At 47.8% G+C, this 20,330-nt stretch overlaps 2 protein-coding genes and 1 non-coding gene across 14 annotated transcripts in view; 2 read left to right on the forward strand and 1 right to left on the reverse strand.

The window, feature by feature from the left end:
* CTCF (CCCTC-binding factor) overlaps positions 1–12,432 on the forward strand; it is a 47,566-nt gene extending 35,134 nt beyond the window's left edge. For 2 of the 3 annotated variants that reach the window (XM_040498372.1, XM_040498373.1), the window contains 5 exons: positions 3,877–4,037; positions 4,564–4,746; positions 5,297–5,432; positions 9,555–9,716; positions 10,910–12,432. In XM_040498372.1, coding sequence (XP_040354306.1) covers positions 3,877–4,037; positions 4,564–4,746; positions 5,297–5,432; positions 9,555–9,716; positions 10,910–11,094 — 827 coding nt within the window. In that variant the 3' untranslated portion in view covers positions 11,095–12,432. The remainder of the gene's footprint in view (positions 1–3,876; positions 4,038–4,563; positions 4,747–5,296; positions 5,433–9,554; positions 9,717–10,909) is intronic. The other variant, XM_040498374.1, reaches the window with a different exon arrangement.
* TRNAQ-UUG (transfer RNA glutamine (anticodon UUG)) lies at positions 3,179–3,263 on the reverse strand. The gene has a single exon. It is a non-coding gene; the product is annotated as a tRNA-Gln (tRNA).
* A 4,262-nt stretch (positions 12,433–16,694) lies between the features above and the next one.
* CARMIL2 (capping protein regulator and myosin 1 linker 2) overlaps positions 16,695–20,330 on the forward strand; it is a 31,579-nt gene continuing 27,943 nt past the window's right edge. For 3 of the 10 annotated variants that reach the window (XM_040498375.1, XM_040498379.1, XM_040498378.1), the window contains exons 1-15: positions 16,706–16,847; positions 17,084–17,178; positions 17,273–17,323; positions 17,550–17,612; positions 17,712–17,836; positions 17,970–18,061; positions 18,261–18,331; positions 18,447–18,520; positions 18,654–18,729; positions 18,809–18,897; positions 19,026–19,285; positions 19,357–19,469; positions 19,585–19,662; positions 19,793–19,869; positions 19,963–20,326. In XM_040498375.1, coding sequence (XP_040354309.1) covers positions 16,808–16,847; positions 17,084–17,178; positions 17,273–17,323; positions 17,550–17,612; positions 17,712–17,836; positions 17,970–18,061; positions 18,261–18,331; positions 18,447–18,520; positions 18,654–18,729; positions 18,809–18,897; positions 19,026–19,285; positions 19,357–19,469; positions 19,585–19,662; positions 19,793–19,869; positions 19,963–20,326 — 1,668 coding nt within the window. In that variant the 5' untranslated portion in view covers positions 16,706–16,807. Of the gene's footprint in view, positions 16,848–17,083; positions 17,179–17,272; positions 17,324–17,549; positions 17,613–17,711; positions 17,837–17,969; positions 18,062–18,260; positions 18,332–18,446; positions 18,521–18,653; positions 18,730–18,808; positions 18,898–19,025; positions 19,286–19,356; positions 19,470–19,584; positions 19,663–19,792; positions 19,870–19,962; positions 20,327–20,330 lie in introns of all 10 variants that reach the window. The other 7 variants (XR_005797761.1, XM_040498383.1, XM_040498382.1 and 4 more) reach the window with 6 other exon arrangements.

The raw sequence follows: 20,330 nt of genomic DNA on the forward strand, positions 1-20,330 counted from the left end.
TTTAACTCATTTGATCTTCACAACAACCATATGAAGTTACCAAGGCATGTGTATTTTAGTATTCTAGGTGATAAATTTGATGCTCCAACAGGTATCTTGACCAGAGCTGCTACACTACACAGTTTATAATGGCAAGCTGCTCTTGAGTGCTGTTAAGAGCCTCTAGTTCTACTGAGGAACATAAAAGTACTTGGGTCATATCAGGAGCATACTGAGCCATAGCATAAACATGCCCTATCTTTCTGCAACATTGGTTTTACTCAAAGATTTTATGTAAAGTTCTATAATTTAGCTGGTGTCTTAAATCATTTTTGTATTAACATGACCATATTAAGCAAAATGCAGACTAGCGCACATTTTTTCAAGTTGTAAGATTTTTAATTTTTTTAACATCTAACATTCATTTTTAAGATGAAACCACAGGTTTGAAGCAGAGGACTTTGGGCTCCACATAAGACCCATGTGTCATGTGTTCGTCCTACTCTGCTGTTAAGAGGACTTTGTTGGAAAGATTTAAGAGGCACTGTCCTCTGATAAATGAGTGAGTTTTTCTATTCTTACGGTACAGAAACCAAAATCTAAATTAATAATATCTCATGGCAATGTGTGTGAGCTACTAGACCACTGTCTGGATTATTCAAAAAACATTTTAATGTTTATTTTTGAGAGAGAGAGACAGCATGAGTTGGGGAGGGGCAGAGAGAGAGGGAGACACAGAATCTGAAGTAGGCTTCAGGCTCTGAGCTGTCAGCACAGAGCCCAACGTGGGGCTCAAACCCAGGAACTGTGAGATCATGATCTGAGCCGAAGTCAGAAGTTCCACTGACTGAGCTACCCAGGCACCCCTAGATTATTCAATTTTTTTAAATTATTCACTTTTATGATATAAATAAATATCTTGGATGTTTTATATTTGCATGATACCCCTTAGGCCCTACATAATTGCCTAGGAGCTGTCAAATAATAGTTATTTCCCAAAACCAGTTCCAAAGAAGTTTGTGTTCCCTCTTCAAAGCAGGCCTGATTTCACACTAATATGCCATAATTAAAATTTATCACTTTGTAGGGCACCTAGGTGGCTCAATCGGTTAAGCATCCGACTCTTGATTTTGGCTCAGGTCAGGATCTCACAGTTCATGGGTTCACGCCCTGAAAAAGTAAGGATCGAAACTCCCAAATTCCTGTTATCAAATCTGTAAGCCAGTGTGCATTCATCTTCTCGTTCCTCATTTGCTGCAAGAGAGTTGGCATCACTCCTCTTGTTGGTGGCCTGTCCTTTGCCTTAGTCTTGATCCTACTGTCTTGTCTTCTTTGCAGCTTTTATACCATCCTGTACCACCTCCTTACCCTCATCTTCACACTTTCTTTCCTGTCTTTCCCCTCAACTCTAAACACGCTTACATTTCTCCTGTCTTAAAAAAAAAGAAAAAGTATTGGGGGCGCCTGGGTGGCTCATTCGGTTGGGTATCCAACTCTTGGTTTCGACTCAGGTCATGATCTCACGGTTTATGAGTTCAAGCCCTGTGTTGGGCTCTGCACTGACGAGCCTGCTTGGGATTCTCGCTCTCTCCCTCTCTCAAAATAAGTAAATTAAAAAAAATTTTTTTTGAAGATTAAAAGAAAAGAAAAAGTCTTAGGGTGCCTGGGTGGTTCATTGGTTAAGTTACTGACTCTTGATTTTGGCTCAAGTCATGATCTCAGTGGTCATGGGATTGAGCCCCACGTTTTGAAGCCCGCTTGGGATTCTCTCTCCCTCTCTCCTTTGCCCCCTTCCCTGCTCACATCCTCTCTCACTCAAAATAAATAAATAAACATTGAATAAGGAAAAGAACAGGTTTTCCCCCGCTAGGTTTGACTTTTTTTTTATAGTCTCTAGTTTTTCCTGTTAGAACATAATTTGGGGGTGGGGCGCCTGGGTGGTTCAGTTGGTTGAGCGACTGACTTCGGCTCAGGTCATGATCTCACAGTTTGTGAATTTGAGCCCCGAGTCGGGCTCTGTGCTGATAGCTCAGAGCCTGGAGCCTGCTTCTGATTCTGTGTCTCCCTCTCTCTCTGCCGCTCCCCCACTCATGCTCTGTCTCTCTCTGTCTCAGAAATAAACAAACATTAAAAAAATAATTAAAAAAAAAAACATAATTTGGGGGTGACTGGGTCGCTCAGTCGGTTAAGTGACCGACTTTGGCTCAGGTCATGATCTCACTGGTTTGTGGGTTCAAGCCCCACATCAGGCTCTGTGCTGACAGCTCACGGAGCCTGGAGCCTGTTTCAGAGTCTGTGTTTCCCTCTCTCTCTGACCCTCCCCCACTCACACTCTGTCTCTTTCTCTCTCTCTGTCTCAAAAATAAACAATAAAAAAAAATTTTTTTAACCAAATTTGGAAATTTTTGTACACGGAAACTTCCTGTTTTTTATTTAATTTTTGTGATAAGAACACTTAAATAAGATCTACCTTCTTAGAAAATTTTTTTTCCTTCTTAGAAAATGTTTAATATGTAATAGCAGTATTATATACTGGGAATTCAGGGCATCTGGCTGGCTCAGTCAGTAGAGTATGCAACTTGATCTCAGGGTTGTTAAGTTCGAGCCCCATGTTAGGTGTAGAGATTACTTAAAAATACAGTCTTTAAAAAAATTTAACTATGGGAATTATACGCTGTACAGTAGATCTCTAGGAGTCATCTTTGGTTCATTTATTTTATTTTTTTATGTTACTTGGGTGTTTAGGTTTGACTCTTGTCTCTTTCTCTGCCAGCCCTCATAAAGAATTCTGTCCCTCACAGTATTCCCTTCCTCAGCTCTTAATTTCCATCCCATCTGACTTATACCGTATTGTGTAAAGTGACTCTTCCTAAGATCAATAAGAACACCGCATTGCTGAATGCAGGGAGCATTCTACTTCCCATGTCTCTTGATCTCTTAAGAGTGTTCTTCATAGTGGACTGTGCCATCCTCCTTAAAACACTTTCTTCCTTGGCTTCAATGGCACTATAGCTTGTTATCTGTCTTCTCTATTCCTTCTCAGCCTTCCCTTGTTTTAACCTCTTTTCCTCCCACTAGCATTACCTGTTAGATTTTTTTTTTTAAGTTTATTTATTTGTTTTGAGAGAGAGAACCAGCAGAGGAGGGGAAGAGAGAGGGAGACAGAAGATCCAAACGAGGCTCTGCGCTGACAGCAGAGAGCCCAACGTGGGGCTTGAACCCACGAACCATGAGATCATGACCTGAGCCAAAGTCAGATGCTCAACCAACTGAGCCACCCAGGCACCCCTTACCTATTAGATTTTTTTTTTTTTTTTTACCTAATAGATTTCTTAAAGCAAGACCCTAACTCTTCTTTTTCATTCTTTTTGCCTTAGTGATTTCATCAGCTCCCATGGTCTAACTCAAATCCTAACAACTCCAGTTCATACTCTAAATCTTTCCTTTGAGCTACGCTTATCTAGCCCTTGCCATACCTATCCTTACTTGGATATCATTGGCATCTGAAATTTGACATATCTAGAACTGAAGGTCTGAAAGTCCCCCCAACCCCCTTTCCCCAAAATAAACAAAGGGCTGCAGCCCTTTTCCACTGTTCCTTGTCTCAGCAAATGGTTATACCACCTACTTGATTTTCGAAGCCAGGAACCTGGAGATCGTCTCTGACACCTACCTTCTTCCTTGCTCTGTATTTGGTCACTAAATCCTGTTGATTTCACTTCCTGAGTCTCTCATCAGTTCTCCCTGCTCCTTCCAGGCCACCATCTTCTCTCACCTGTCTCTCTTCTCCTTTTAATTCATTTTCAGTACAGCAGCCAGAGTAATTATTTTAAAGAAGGAGAAAAAATGTTGTTTGTGGTTTCACAAGTTAGACTGGGCTTTGTGTTTTGTTTTCAGGTGTCCACTTGCGAAAGCAGCATTCCTATATTGAGCAAGGCAAGAAATGTCGATACTGCGATGCTGTGTTTCATGAGCGCTATGCCCTCATCCAGCATCAGAAGTCACACAAGAACGAGAAGCGCTTTAAGTGTGATCAGTGTGATTACGCTTGCAGACAGGTAGAGACCTTCATAGTTAGAAAGCAGTTGATTCCCTGTCAGTGTCAGGTTTTATCAGAGGGTTTTTATATTCCTTGTATGGTGGCTGTTTTTAAGGATGGTATTTTCAGACTGATGTATGAGGAATGTCACCACAGGTTTCACTCATCAATTTTATCATCTCAGTCCCCACCTGATGTTTTATTCGGTCACAGTTTACCTCCCCCTCAGGCCAAATACTGGCTGCTTTCTCAGAACTGAGGGAATTAAGTCCAGGACTTGAGAAAAGAGAAGAATCTGTTCCTGGGGCCTATTGGTTGGGGGAGATCAAGACAAGCAGCCTAGGAGGGGGGAGCATATCTATACTAGAATTGATGGAAGCAGTTTTATACCCCAGTAGAGACAACTTTATCCCCTGGACAGGTAGTTTTGAGCCTAGATCCTTCAGAGAGAAAGGCCTGTCAACCACATGCATGTAGGTTGTGGCTAGTGTAGCAGCCCTGTGACAGGCTCTGAGGCCTCCCCCCCCCCCCCCACCTGCTTTCGGGAGGGGCACATGATCAGGCACAAGCGCACCCACACCGGGGAGAAGCCTTATGCCTGCAGCCATTGCGACAAGACCTTCCGCCAGAAGCAACTCCTTGACATGCACTTCAAACGTTATCATGACCCCAACTTTGTCCCTGCAGCCTTTGTCTGTTCTAAGTGTGGGAAAACATTTACACGCCGGGTAAGAGTCAGAACTTTATTTCCCTTGTTGTGGTTCTTAATACCATGTTCTTGATTTTCCACTGAGGTTGTTATAAGCACAGGGATGCCTTATCATTTGGAAAGGGCCACTCATCCCCACCTCGAGGTTCTCTGTGCATGTGTGAACCCTTCTGCTGAAGGGGAACTCAGTATCTGTGAATAGATCTGTCCTGGATCTTCCCTTAGAGCCATTCTGCACAGAACAGGGAGCTGGTCTGATCTCCCATGTTCCTCTTGTCTGCAGGCTGCTGAGCCCCTGTTCAGAGGATGCAGCCTCCTCTTCTGATGGACTTTTCTTTGTCTCCCTCTCGCTCCCTTCCTTTCCCCCCTCTGTCTCCCCCCTCCAGAGGGAGGCCATTTCCCCTGAATGAGGAGAATATGTTCAGAATGTGCTTATTAACACATACTAGAACATTTGGACTTAATATGGTTACCCCAAATTTTTATTTATTAAGCTAAAATAAGAGAACGTCTAATTCTGATATCAACTTTTTTAGTAGTATGAATGAAGGTTTTATTTCTTTTGTTAGAATACCATGGCAAGACATGCTGATAATTGTGCTGGTCCAGATGGCGTAGAAGGGGAAAATGGAGGGGAAACAAAGAAGAGTAAACGTGGAAGAAAAAGAAAGATGCGTTCTAAAAAAGAAGACTCCTCTGACAGTGGTGAGTACCTTGTTTCTTGATTTAGTTACACAGATTTTGGTGCCCAGCTGCCAGTACATTTATGTAGGATGTGCTGGGATATAGAGATAGACCAATCAGTCTTAATTTCTGTAACCTCTAGTCTTCCTAATGTGTGTATGGTTTTTTGTGGGGGTTTGTTTTGTTTTGTTTGTTTTTGTTTTTTTGTTTTTTTTTTTGTTTGTTTGTTTTTGAGGGAAAGAGAGCTGGGGAGGGGCAGAGAGAGGAGAGAGAAAATCCCAAACAGACTCCACACTGTCAGCGCAGAGCCTGATGCGGGGCTTGATCCCATGAAACTTGAGATCATGACCTGAGTTGAAACCGAGAGCGGACGCTTAACCAACTGAGCCACCTAGGCGCCGCCCTAATGTGTATATTTTTACAGCAGCAGTTAGTATGTTTCTGGGGCCATTTTTTTTTCTCCTGGTATTCCATTGCTTGATAATGTCTTATATGTTACATGTTCAGTTAAAGCCAAAGCAAAATTAATATCTTGACTCAGTTTACTCAGATTAGTAATATTCTAAGGCCAGCAGAGTTTCTTTTCTATGTTCATAACTTTTACATTTAGGAAGCTGGTCTAGATTTGAGCAATGAATCTAATGGACGTGAAGAAGGTTGCTTAAGCATCTTGACCAACTTCTGGTTTGACTGCCTGTGTCAGCCTAGCCTTGAGATGTGTTGATCAGATCCATGAAGGTCAGCCTTTCTCTTCCTACCTTAATCTCTGAATTTTAAAATGTAACACTTTGCGTATTTTCCTACCGTTGATGCTTTCTGGGGTGTTTTTGCCTTTCTAGTCATGAAATCCAGGTGCTTTGGTATGGTTTTGAGGTGCTAGAGTCATGAAGAGGGAGGGAGAACAAGAGTGTCGGTAACATAGGAGTCACATTTGATTGTACACACTTTTTCATGGTGGTAGGCTTTTTCAATGTGGATACTTGGACTACTGGCCAAGTAGTTGAGAAAGCACATTTGTGACTAAAGATTTAAGTTTTTTATGGTAAAAGATGTATGTAAAGGGGTTTTGTTTTGGGGAATACACTACCCCAGAAACCATCGGACTGGAAAGATTATAGATGGCGCCTTATGTGTTTCTAAGGCTCTTCATTTTGTCTTTTGCATGCTTGTTAGAAGTAATGGGGAGCGGGGGCAGCTGGGTGGCTCAGTTAATCATCTGACTTTTGGTTTTGGCTCAGGTTGTGATCTCACAGTTTGTGGGTTCATACCCCACATCGGGCTCCACACTGACAGTGCAGAGCCTGCTTGCTTGGGATTCTCTCTCTGCCCCTTCCCCACTCAGTGTGCACGCACATGCGTGCGCTCTCAAAATAAACAAACTTGGGGGGGAGAAGCTTCAGTAATAATGGGGAGGGATTGAAATTTTTGAAGGTTGAACATGTTTGAGAACTTCAGTGACTTTATTGATTTTATCTAAAACTTGCTTATGAAAGTACTGATTTTTTATATTTAGATCTGTAACAAGGTCCTTTTTAGTTTTTGTGTATTTTGTATATTTTAATAAAGGCTTTACTTTTCTATTTAGAACTTTTCTGAGAGATTATTCATCCAGTAAGCATAAGAGTAATTTATTTTTTGCTGTCTTTTCTAGAAATCTATTTTAAGCATTATCTTCATCACTGGGTTTTAAGTAAACATGCCTCCTTTAAAATGTTGGTTTGCTTTAATCTTTATAAAAGCATACCACCCTTGGGGCACCTGGATGGCTCAGTCAGTTGAGTGTCCAACTCTTGATTTCGGCTCAGGTCATGCTATAACAGTTTGGGAGTTTGAGCTCCGCATTGGGCTCTACGCTGACAGTGTGGGATTCTCTCTCTCCCTCTCTCACTTCCCCTCCTCTGCTCACACACACTCTGTCTCTAAAATAAATAAATAAACATTGGGGCGCCTGGATGGCTTAGTTGGTTAGGCATCGGACTTCGGCTTAGGTCACGATCTCACCGTTTCCGAGTTCCAGCCCCGCATCGGGCTCTGTGCTGACAGCTCTGAGCCTGGAACCTGCTTCAGATTCTGTCTCCCTCTCTCTCTCTCTGCCCCTCCCCTCTTCCCCCACAGTCTCTCTCTCTCAAAAATAAAATAAACATTAAAAAAAAAATTACAAATAAATAAACATGAAAAAACAAAAACCCCACACCACTCTTTACTGAGAATCTTTGTGGGACCCCTTTGTTTGGCTAAGAAATGAATGAATGGACTGTTGGGAGAAGCCAGGGGAAGTCACAGGCTCCAAATGCCACCAGAGATCCATGGGTAACTTTGAGCTCAAGGATGTCTGTAAGTACTTCTAGTTACAGAGCCTCCTTCTGCCACAGATGTTGGCTCTTAGTCTTCTTGGTGATGTGCACCATCAGCCTCACTCCCTAATTATGTTTCACCAGAGCATCTTTCAGCTAAAGATTTTACTGATGGTTCCCAGTAGATTTCTGCCATTCCTCCTTTGGCTTCTGCACTGCTGGCTTGTAGAGCACAGTTTGGGTCTGGGCCTTGTACCCAGTGTCTTTGTATCCACCCCCCCCCCTCCCGAAAGTCAGGGCCTTCCATCCCTTTGCTGACCAAGGCCACACGGTCATATTTGTTCTCTCCCAGAAGTTCTGCCTGCAGAGATTAACCAGCAGAGTCTACTGCTATTTTCAAGGCTTTTTGCCAAAATCTCTCCAAGCCAATAAGCCTTTGACCCTATTAACCTTCTTTGTGTGGCTTTCTCCCCCAATTCTGACTGAATTTGTTTGGTTTTCTAGGCATTATGCCAACTTAGGCAATAGGGGGCTTGAATAAGTTCAACAGGGAAGCATCTTGTTCTTGACACACTGCCACATACCAATGTATTCCCCACATTTTCACTTAGGATTTGACAAATAAGGCATTTTGTCCTGAAGGTAAAGCATTTAGTCTTTGATATCTAAATTTAAATGTCTGGACCCAGGGGAAGACTGTATAACCTGTGCTTCTGAGAGGAAGGCAGGGAAGGCGCTTTGTGTGCTGTGGTGAGCGGGGAGGGGCAGCAGGACAGCCCCAGACAGAGGCCAGAGGTGAATTCTGCCTGCTGCAGTTCAGCCGTGCCTTAGAAATCACTTGGCTTTTCACTTTTTCTATAAAATGATGGTAACCCCTCTTATTAAATGAAGTAATGAAGCCTGAATGGAATAATGGAGAATTTAAAAACTGTGATCTGTGGTGTAAATAAGAGCTATGTCTGTGCTAGAGAGTGTAAGTTATAAAGCATGATTATATGTGTTGTTAGTTCAGTCCTTTTGATCCTCAAATCAGCAGTAAGTGTAGAGATCATACAAGGAAACTGGGATTCACTGTGGTAATTGTCCCTAGTAAGGGACACCTTACATACACCTAATAAGATATGTGGGATTCAAAGCCATATCATCGGGCTCCTTGTCAGTATTCTTTCTACAATAGTCCTGTCTCCCTTTATGTGATCATGGCATCAGAGAGAAAATTAGAGAGTTGAGAATGACCCATTGAATCTGACATAGCTGGGAATTAAGTCCAAAAACTTGGCTTTAAAAAAAAAAAAAAAAAAACATCAATAATAGTCCTAAAAGAACTCTTCGCTGCTTATCCTAGTAATAGGACGTCACAGTGCAATAGAAAGTTATGTCTTCCTCTCTGACACACACACACACACCTTCCTCTCAGAGATAAGCAGGAGCACATCTTCAAGGGTCTGTTTCAGGCTAGGTGTCCTGCTTTGTCCTTGTATAATAGAGGGAACGTATGTTTTCAGCTTAAACACTTTTTTTTTTGTCTATCTAGCATATGATGGAGCTGCCTGTTAAGAATTTGAAACTCAATATTCTGACGTCTACAGCTAAAAGAAAAAAGTAATATCCAGTCCATATAAAGTATGAATAGTAGTCTTCAAGCTGATTTGCTTATTAATTCTACCACAATACCAGTTTACTCTGTCAATGTTGATAGCAAAAATTCTAGCAAAAGCATTTTTACATGGATTTCTATTAAAATAAATACGTAACTAGACATAACAATATGTGATATGTGTGTGTCATATTTTTCTTCCACCATACTTCTTCTTGCCCCACCACCTGTTATTCCTGATTTCATGAGAAGAAAATGCTGAGCCAGATCTGGATGACAATGAGGATGAGGAGGAGCCTGCTGTGGAAATTGAACCCGAGCCAGAGCCTCAGCCTGTGACCCCAGCCCCACCACCTGCCAAGAAGCGGAGAGGACGCCCCCCTGGCAGAACCAACCAGCCCAAACAGACCCAGCGTAAGTTACTTGTCTCAGTTCAGTAGGCTGGCATCCTCTCCCAGCATGTGGAGGAGCCAGATGGGTCCTTGTTTTGGGGAAAGATAGGAACTAAGCCATGAGAACAAGTTAAGGTCACACCCTGAATAAACTCTCGGGAAGCAGTTGTTTAGTTTTTACTGCGTAACACCTGAGGAAGATGCTAGAGGCCTCTTCTTCTGTGAGAAGTCCAGAGTAGAAGGGTACTCGTGCTGTACAAGATAGGTACTGCTAATGTGGTAGGGGTTACAAGACCATCACAGTTAGAGTCAGCTGGCAAAATTGATGTGGCAATGAATATAAAAGAGCTAAATTTTAAAGGATGTAGGGATAAAGCAATTTCTGTGCTGAGATTGTTCTTAGGAAGAACAATCTTTGGATTCAACCTTTGGATTCAAGTGCTCGCCTTCTGATTTAAGAGCGGACACAGAAGAGGTATTTAGCCTGTACCCCACATCACAGGTGGCAGTGGGCAGCAGTCCTGTATTGGACACTGCCCCCATGACAGCAGGCTCTGGGGGACTCAGGTCTCTATTCTACTCATTGTCTGGATACCTGAAAGCTGGTGGGGTTTTTTTCCTTAACAAATGCAAGATTTAAGAAGTTGTTTTTAACGTACTTCCTGAACCCCATGTATAGATGTCTGTCACAGGAGAGTGTGAGGTTGGTTAACTATAGGTCCTGGGAACCTCTTTGCCTACACATACTTGAGTGAAAAAACTGGTGGAGGGCCCTGGGTGTGGGAGACCTTCAGAATCAGGAATGGCATGTTCTCGCTAGAGGCGGGTCGCCTCTAACACAGTCCTGCATCACACAGTGTGAGGTATTCTTCGTCATGTGCTGTCTGCATCTTTTGTCTATCTTGCATTGGTGTAAAGCTCAACTTTATGATATAAAGGAAATCTAAGGCTTATAATATGTAATTTGGGAGGCATATAAAGATGAATGTCTGCCTTTTGTTCACTGATGGTTTCTAGAGTATTGGGGATTTTTGAATGGCCACATTTTAGGTCATTGAGCGTTTTTTTTTTTTTTTTTTTAATTGGCTTTCTCTGTGTTCTTACTGAGGCTTTCCTGCATTGCTGACATCCATTTAGTGTCAAGTCTGAAAGGACCCTTGCAATCCTCAGGGGCTTTAATGGAGCATTTGTTTTGTTCATGCTCTTTCTTGCCAGCAACAGCCATCATCCAGGTGGAAGACCAGAATACAGGTGCAATTGAGAACATTATAGTTGAAGTAAAAAAAGAGCCAGACGCCGAGCCCGTGGAAGGGGAGGAGGAGGAGGCCCAGCCAGCCGCCGCAGACGCCCCCAACGGAGACCTCACGCCTGAGATGATCCTCAGCATGATGGACCGGTGATGGCAGGGCGTTGCTCATCGCCAGGACTGCTCTGGGCTGTGTTTAAACGGCCTGCATCTTAATTTTTCTCCCTCTTTCTTCTTTTGGCTTTGGGAAAAGCATCATTTTACACCATTTTACCAAACATACTGAGAACTAAAACTTCAAGGATGATGTTAGAAAAATGTGATTTAACTAGAACTTGCTGTTTGATGTTAGCAAATCATGGAATGTTCTGAGTCCCTGAGGGTTTACTGTGAAGTGCTGAGGACAGTGTTGATGCCTGACTGGTTTTCATAGACGGAAACAGAGACATTGAACCCTCTCTCTTGGCTATGGTAAACCACTCCAGAATGGCCACCAGGTTTCCCAGAGTTCTAGGTCTTCTTCCCAGGAGAGTTTTTAATTGTAAATGCAGACTTGGGAAGGACTTACACTTTTAAACTGGTTTTTGCTTCTGCTTCTCCCTGACTCCCTTTGCTCGGAGCCAGCTGCACACCAGTAGTACGGCATGCTGCGATCGGTTTCTGTCCTGAAGGCTTTGCCTCTTTCTTGGCAGAGTTTCTGGTATGGTCAAGCTTGTAAATAACTTTTTTTACATTTTAATCTTTTCCATTAATTAAGAGGTTGAAAAGAAGTGCAGTGTAAGAAAACCCAGCATTTTAATTACTTGCAAATTAAGTCACCACAGACTCTGTAGTGTGTAAATGTTGACGAGGAATTGGATCACAATCATGTAGCAGAACGGCACCCAGACTACTGCCGCTAGTGATGGACACCCACGTGGAAGATCGGATTTCCAGCCCATGGAGCCAGCATTTGAACCTTGTACAATTAACTTTCAGTTATGATTTCCCATCCACATTTTCTTTGCTCTGTTTGTAGCTGAATTTTGTGTTTTATAACTCCTCTGTTCAAGCAGAAGGATGATTATGAGTGGGTCACAGCAGCCCTTAAAAGCTGGGCCAGAAAATTTCACTAGGTCAGTAATTTAAACTTTGGATCTGAAAAAAAAAAAAAAAAAAAAAAAAAAAAGTAATAATAATGTGAAACAAAACCAACTAAAAAGTGATTCTTGCACATGAACTGTCACATGTTTAAAATGTGTTTTTTAGAGAGCCTCAGTCTTGCTGATTTCAAACACTTTTTTCTTCTGTGTATTGCTTTTAAAAGAGCCATCAGTTAGCTATCAAACTCTAGGTTGATGCATTTTGTACTTAGCTGTACTGTGTGATATTTTTCATTATTTTAGGACGCCAACATGAGACCTGTAATAAAATATGTAATGGGGTTGAAAGCTGGGGAGGAGGACCTACTGCTGTACAGCTAATAAATCATAACGGATTAACAAGTGCTCCAGATACTCCGTCGTGTGTGATCTCTGCCTGATGGGGGCCCCAGAGGGCCCACACTCATGGCCTCAGGCAGTGCAGGCCTGGCCACCTTTCAGAGGCAAGCTCTGTACCACAGGATGGCCATTTCCTCCCTAGCACTTAGGAGATGATCTTGGTAAATGGTTGGATCGAGTGCATCCTGTCACAGGTTTTAACTCCCCAAAGGTGTGTGTGAGTAGCGAAGTGTGGATGGACTGCTATCAGCCCCCATGGTCCACCTTAGGAGTTGGTTCCTACAGCAGGGGTAACCACAGATGTTAGAGAAGGGGCTCATGGGAAGTTCTGCACTCTGGATCTCCCCTCACTGAGGGCGGGCTCACTTGAGCCCAAGTGCAGGACAACAGAAGCTGGGCCCAGTTTGCTCTAGAGAGGCTAATTTAGGAGGGGGAGACACATGTAGTCTAGTCACCAGGCTGCAGGGAGAGAGACTCAGATGGCGTAGCTTGTTAAGCACTGCAGGAGAGACAGGGTGGAAAGGGAGTTGGAATAGGAAGTTGATGCATTAGTGAAACATCTTGATGCTGCTGGCCGTTTCTGGGCAGATAGCTTTGGCAAACCCATTTTAGGTAAAATCTTCAGCCACTAATTATAGGGCTTTTAAACCAGAATCCCGAATTAGCGGTTTTCAGTGAGAAGTAACAAGTTGAGATGTGTGTGGCCTTTGGCTGCTCGTACTGTCTACATAGACCCGTCTCCCAGGAAAACAGGTAGCTGAGGCCTCAAAATCTGAGCCTTGCAGTCAGTTCCTTGGGTCGAAAGTTGTCAGAATATTGGGTCTCTGTCATGCATGGGCCAACCCTCGTGGGGGCCAGAGTACCCCCTTCCAGAATTGTTCCAGTGGCCATAGAGTTTTGTAAACTTTCTTGGTGTTTATGACAAAATCTCTGCAGAACAGTGAGGCCTTTATCTGTATTTTCAGCATAGCTTTTTCTCATTGTGTACAAATTGAAAGTGTAAAGTATGTTTGGGTTGGGGAGGGGGCAAGAAATGTCACATTCTGATGGAAGAGACGCTGAAAAGTGATTCCTCATTGCATAGCCCATGATGTATCCTGTGTGAGTCCATTATATACATACAGCCTTATACTTAAAATATAAATCGGGACACCTGGGTGGCTCAGTTGGTTAAACTTCCAACTTTGGCTCAGGTCGTGACCTCACAGTTTATGAGTTTTGAGCCCCTCGTCAGGCTCTGAGCTGACATCTCAGAGCCTCTGCTTCAGATTCTCGGTCTCCCTCTCTGCCCTGCCCTGCTTGCTCTCTCTCAAAAATAAACATTTAAAAATAAATACAGGGGCGCCTGGGTGTCTCAGTCGGTTAAGCGTCCAACTTTGGCCCAGGTCATGATCTCATAGTTCATGAGTTCGAGCCCCACGTCAGGCTCTGTGCTGACACCTTGGAATCTGGAACCTGCTTCGGATTCTGTGTCTCCCTCTCTGCCCCTCCCCAGCTCATGCTCGCACACTTGTCTGTCAAAAATAAATTTAAAAAAAAATTAAAAATATATTTTTATTATATTTATATATAAACAAAGTACAGAAGCCAATTCTCATGGTTAGTCCTCACCAGAGAACTTTTGATGCAGAAGTTCTCTGACCTGTCTGCTGTTCCCCATTATTAAGCCAATAGCAAGTACTGGAGTAAAATATTCTCTTTCCACACCTGGATTGGTACCACCCTCCCCTGCTGCCCGGCAAGGTGCCCAGCAAGCACCTGAGTCCTCTTGCCTTTGGTCAGGACCTAGCTGGTTTTTTTGTTTTTTTAACCATTTGTTTTTGGGAGAGTGCAAACAAGGGAGGAGCAGAATGAGGGGAACAGAGGCTCTGAAGCGGGCTCTGCGCTGACAGGCTGAGAGCAGTGAGCCCGATGTGGGGCTCAAACTCATGAAACCACGAGATCATCACCTGAGCCGAAGTTGGAAGCTCAACCCGCTGAACCACACAGGCGCCCCAGGATCTAGTCTTTTAAAACCATCTGAAGGGAGCCTTGTGGCAAACCTGGGAGGTGCAGCCTGGCCTGGCCTCATCCTGTGCTGCTGGAGCAGGCGGGGCTTATGCTTCCTTGTGAGCTTTAGCATTTCCTGAGCGCCCACGGAGTGTCACACCATCTAGAACACAGACAAGCTGAAGGGCTTGTCCCCTTCTCACTGAGTCACTCAACATGTTAGGAGCTGAGTCCCATGTGTTCACTTGGTTTCTGATAGCAGTGTGGTAGTTTTGTCACTGCCGCCCTGATCTCCATGCTGATTCTGGTTTCAGCAGCCTGTACCCACCCCAACAGCACTCATCAGACTGGGGTAGATGCCACCAATGTGTTGCTGGCCTTGAGAGTCCCTTTTGGCAGACATTCCCTCTTGTATTTCTTATCCTAGTCCATTCTAAACAGAGAAGTCCCACTGAGGTGGGTTTTCTATTACGGGGTCCTGGGGTTGCCATGGCAGACTTGGCAGATGTGGGTATTCACTGAGTGCCAGGCACTGTTGTGAGCACTTAAAAAGCATTTAATCCTTATAGCAACACTTTTGAGGCAAGTTAATAGCTCCAGCTTATGAAACAGGAAAGGAAGTCCGAAAAGGTTAAGTAACTTAGTGTGGAACAGCTGGAAAGAGTTGGGAGTCAGGACTTAAATTCAGGCAGTCGGCCTTTAGAAGCAGCATTCTTGTACCACTTGGTCACGCTTCAAGTGCAAGAGACCTACTGAGTTCTCACCCTAAAAGTAGCTTGTGGGTTCTATGTGGTCTTAGAAGGAATCCTAGTTCTTAAACCAAACACTTCTTTCAAACTGGGAGACGGCAGAGTAGGACTATCTCTTGCCTCTGTTTGCAGAAACTCTCAGCAACTTCTCCCGCTGTATCCTCCCATCAACCCTAGTCAGCCCTGTGCTTTCACACCATTGGCCTTTTGCTTGAGGGTAGGCTTTGCCCAAGCTGCTACTGTTCAGTTTCTACTGCCACTTTGTGTCAATCTTTGGTAGAGATGAGATTTTGTTAGGTGAGGGGGTGGAGGTGGGGGTGGGGTGGCGGGATGATCAGGTGACTGGAGGATGTTTCCACTTATCTCCAAGCCCTGAAGTGGGGAGGGATAGCTAAATGAGAATGAGACCAAGGCACCCTGCTCAGCATCCCTCATCTACTTTCAAGATTATGTCTTTCATCTCTGCCTGGCTGAGCTGTGGGCAGGGCAGAGGGCTGTTCCTAATAAGTGGAGTTTAATTGGATTGTAATGGAAGAAAAAAACAGTAATTCTTTTCCTGTGAACCCTCCAGAATCTAGGTCCCTGGTCTTTTATCTGGCAGCATGCTCTGGTTAGCAGGACCTCACCCCATGACCTACTGACCCCTCCCAGCCCTGGAGACACTAACTTTTTCCTTCAGTGGTTCCCCCCTCCCTAAACTCTAGCAGAGGTAAGGGCGTGCAGGAGGGAGAAGACACAGACACAGGAGAGGACTCCCATGTACCTAGCCTTTGCTCACCCCTGCCTGAAACACTTGGGGTTCAGGCCTTAGCCCAAGGCTTCCCCATGAAGGTACTCCCCACCTTCCAGCCCAAACCTGATGAAAGCTGGGGACTCTGTGCTCTAGAAAAGGGTATCTGAGCCCATCTGGCATTTTTTCGGCCTTTCAAAAGTTAGTGGATCTCGGGGGCACCTGGCTGGCTCAGTTGGTAAAGCAGGTGACTCTTGATCTCGGGGTTGTGAGTTCTATCCCCCCCATGCAGATTGCTAAAAAAAAAAAAAAAAAAAAAAAAGTTGGTGGCTATCCCACGGGGTCACATACTCCAGGTCAGGAGCAACAGATTAGTCCCTTCAGGCTAGGACCCGGGTGTTGGGAGAGCTACTGAGAGAGATTCGTTGCTCCTTGCTGAATAGGCACTCCTCCCGGCCCGCCCCTTGTCCACCTCCCCAGCTAGGTTTTGGAGGGGACCAACGCGGGTGGGCCGCAGGGATCCCCGAGCGGGCAGCGCCCCCTGGTGCTCGCGACAGGCACTGCGGTGAGGGGTGGAAGTAGGGGGCTAGAAATGGCAAGAGGCGCGCGCCACACGCACGACCCTCCCGGCCACACCACTCCTACCCGGTGTCTGTCTTGCCAGAGTAGCTCCTGCGCGACTGGGTGGGCGGACAGCTGGGACTCTGCCCCCCTCCTACATCTCCTGTCCCGCGGAGGCCGGGGCGGGGAGGAGCCGGGCTGGGGGCGGCCCGGCAGGAAGCAGCGCGTACCTTCCGCTGCAGGAGGAGCAGGTGGCTACAGTGCGGGCCAGGGCCCCCAGGCTTCCTGTGTGTGCGCCCGCCCGCTACTGTTTCTTGTCGGAGCTCGTTGGGCCATCCGGCGGCCCGGCCCGGCCCCATGGCCCAGACCCCCGACGGCATATCCTGTGAGCTGCGAGGTAAGCGCTGGCCCTTCCCGCGTACTTGGCTCCAAAGCCAGAAGCCCATCCAGCGTCCCGGAGCACCTGCAAACAGTTCTCTCTGCTTCTCGGAAGAGTTTGGTGCCCCCACATCCACTCTACTCCTTCCTTACTGGCCCATAGATGAGCCCAGGCCAGAAGCCTGGTGCAGACCATGGGCCTGAGTTGACCTTCCCAGGAGGACCAAAGTCACCCAGCAGGCTGCCATTCCACAGGCGAGATCACCAGATTCCTGTGGCCCAAGGAGGCTGAGCTGCTGCTGAAAACCTGGCTACCAGAACGGGAGGGTGCTGAGCGAGGTCATGTCTTGGTATGGCAGGGGGCAGAGCTTGGGAGGGCCACTGGGGCCCAGGAAAATAGAGTCTCTTGCCCTGCCCAGGGGGTGAGACACTCTCTTCCCCCAGGCACTGCTACGATGGAGAGCCTACCTGCTCCACACCTGCCTTCCCCTGAGGGTGAGTGCCAGGGGCTGACCACCACCCCACACCCCTTGCCCTCCAGCAGCTTTTTTGATGAGGGCTGCCTCCGCTGAGTTGTCTGTGCTCTGTGGGCTCTGCCCTGCCAATAGCACTGGGCTCCCCACAGCAAGCAGGGCGGGCTCTGAACTCTGGACTGCACGGACTGGGGTCCCAGAAGGGCAGGGCTAAGGCCTTGGTTCCAGCTGATTCAGGCACTCCACAGGTGGACTGCACATTCAGCTACCTGGAGGTCCAGGCCATGGCACTGCAGGAGACACCCCCTCAGGTGAGACACCTGGTACCCCACCACAGCCTGCAGCCTGGTCTTTGCCTCCTTTTCCACCTGCCCCCACACATGCCCAACCCAGCAGCCCTCCCTCCCCAGGTCACTTTTGAGCTAGAGTCTCTGCCTGAACTGGTCCTGGAGTTTGCTGGTGTAGCTGCCCTGGAACAGCTGGCCCAGCACATTGCTGCAGCCATCAAGAAGGTCTTCCCTCGCTCGAACCTTGGGTGAGGCCAGACAACTACAAGGGACCAGCAGGAAAGGAGGGCAGCAGGGGGTGCTCTGAATGACGCAAGTGGGTTGCCTCCCATCCTAGGGGCTACAAGTCCCCTGCCCCCTTTTCCCTTATCCCCTCCCCAGGAAGCTATTCCGGAAGCCCACATCCTCCTCCATGCTGGCTCGGCTGGAGAGAAGCAGCCCCTCCGAAGACACCTTGCCCAGCAGCCCCTGTGGTAAGGACCAAGAAAAGGGCACACAGAACTTTCAGCCTCCCCCCATCCTGCAGCCCCAGACCCCTGGATTGGGCGTCCCCCAAACTGAACAGTCACTCGAGGCACAGCCACCACCCAACTCGAATCTGATCTTCCTCCATGTCTGACCTTTTGTCTCTCTCCTCTTCCTCATCCATTTCACCTCTGGCACCTCCCCCAGGTGGCTTCTTGGAGACGTATGAGGCTCTGTGTGACTACAATGGCTTCCCTTTCCGAGAGGAGATTCAGTGGGTGAGAGTAGGGCCCTCCTTGTGGAGCTCTGGAGACATCTGACCCCCCACATGCATTGGGTCCCCTCTACCCTTTATGACCCAAAGCCAGTTGGAGACACCTTCTTCCCATCCAGGATGTGGACACCATCTACCATCGTCAGGGCTGCCGCCACTTCAGCCTAGGCGACTTCAGCCATCTGGGCAGTCGGTGTGTGGCCTTCCAGGACTGGGAAGGGAAGGAGATCCCATGACCCACATTCCTGGGCCTCAGCCTCTCCATGGAGGGGGGTGGTGGGCCTAGGAGGACCCTGAGCCCTGCCCCTTCCCCTTCTCTCACCCAGCGACCTGGCGTTGAGTGTGGCTGCCCTGTCCTACAACCTGTGGTTCCAGTGCCTCTCCTGTGTGGACATGAAGCTGGTGAGAGTGTAGGGGCAGGGAGGAGCCAAGGGTGTGGTGGCCAGGGTGCAGCTCATTGAGCCTCCACTCTGGTTCTCAGAGCCTTGAGGTCTCGGAACAGATTCTGCACATGTTGAGTCAATCGTCCCACCTGGAGGAGCTAGTGCTAGAGAACTGTGGCCTGAGGGGGTAAGGGGGAAAGGGTAGGGCTTGGAGACCGGAGTCTGGGGGCTTGGGTTTGGGCTTGGGAGGCTAGTGGCCTGGGGAGGAGATGGGAATCCAGGGTCAGAGTCTCACACCTGGGGTCTCGTCCCCAGAGACTTTGTCCGGCGACTGGCCCAGGCACTGGCAGGGCACTCGAGCTCTGCCCTCCGGGAGCTTAGCCTGGCGGGGAACCTGCTGGATGATCGAGGTACGGATGAACCTAGGGACCCCCAGGAGGCTGGTGCTAGAGGAGGTGAGAGCCACACAGCTGCCCCCAATTCCCCAGGCATGGCTGCTCTCAGCAGACACCTAGAGTATCGTCCTGGAGCCCTGAGGAAACTCAGCCTAGCGCAGACAGGGTTGACAGCTCGAGGTAGGTGGGGTGGTCAGAGCGGGGAGGGGAGGTGAATCCGCCTGATTGCTGAGCCACTCTCTCCACCACAGGAATGAGGTCTCTGGGCCGGGCACTGGCTTCCAATGTGGCCTTTGACTCTGCCCTGACCCACTTGGATCTTTCCGGGAACCCTGGGGCGCTGGGGTCCTCGGAGGACAGTGGGGTGAGTGGCTGTCTTTAGGGCCAATGATTGGGGGCGCTGCAGACAGTGGGATGTCAGGAAGCTCTTGGTGAGGTGATCCCTGACTCCCTCCCTCCCACGCCCATCCTCCCACCAGGGCCTCTATAGTTTCCTGAGCCGTCCTAATGTTCTGATGTTCCTGAATCTCGCGGGCACCGACACCGCCCTGGACACTGTGAGAGGGTGGTCAGTGGGGGGATGATCGGTAGGGCCGGTGGCCGGGCCCGAGACCTGAGGGTAGACCCGTGGGGGGGAGGCGGGGGGCTCAATCTATCGCCGGTGTAGCCTACACACTCTTCCCGCAGCTCTTCGCAGCGCTGGCCGGCGGCTGCTGCGCTAGCCTCAGCCACCTGGACGCCTCGAGGAACGTCTTCTCCCGCACGTAAGGGGGGCGGGTCCGGGCGGGGTAAGGGGAGACGGCGGGGAGCCGCCTCCTTGCGCCCGGAAGCCCACTCCTCCCGCTCGCCCACCCCAGGAAGTCCCGGGCTGCGCCCGACGCGCTCCAACTCTTCCTCAGCCGTGCGGAGACGCTTCGGCACCTGGGCCTGGGGGGCTGTAAGCTGCCGCCCGACGCGCTCAGGTCAGTGTCGCTGCCTACGGTTACGCCCCGGTGTGTGCGGCCACCACCCAGGCCGGGGCCCCAGAGCTTCACCCCGCTCCTATCGCCCCCTCGACCTTCCGGTATCCTGCCCCTTCCTTCTTGGTATTCGTTCGCGCCCTGGGGCCCCCTTTCCCGGCTCCCGCCACCCCCTGTGACATCCTCTCCCAGGGCCCTTTTGGAAGGCCTTGCGCTAAACACGCACACGGGCGACCTGCACCTGGACCTCAGCGCTTGTGAGGTGA

This window comes from Herpailurus yagouaroundi, unplaced genomic scaffold, assembly GCF_014898765.1.
Source record: "Herpailurus yagouaroundi ecotype Mexico unplaced genomic scaffold, PumYag 190, whole genome shotgun sequence".
In the NCBI taxonomy this organism is placed as follows: domain Eukaryota; kingdom Metazoa; phylum Chordata; class Mammalia; order Carnivora; family Felidae; genus Herpailurus; species Herpailurus yagouaroundi.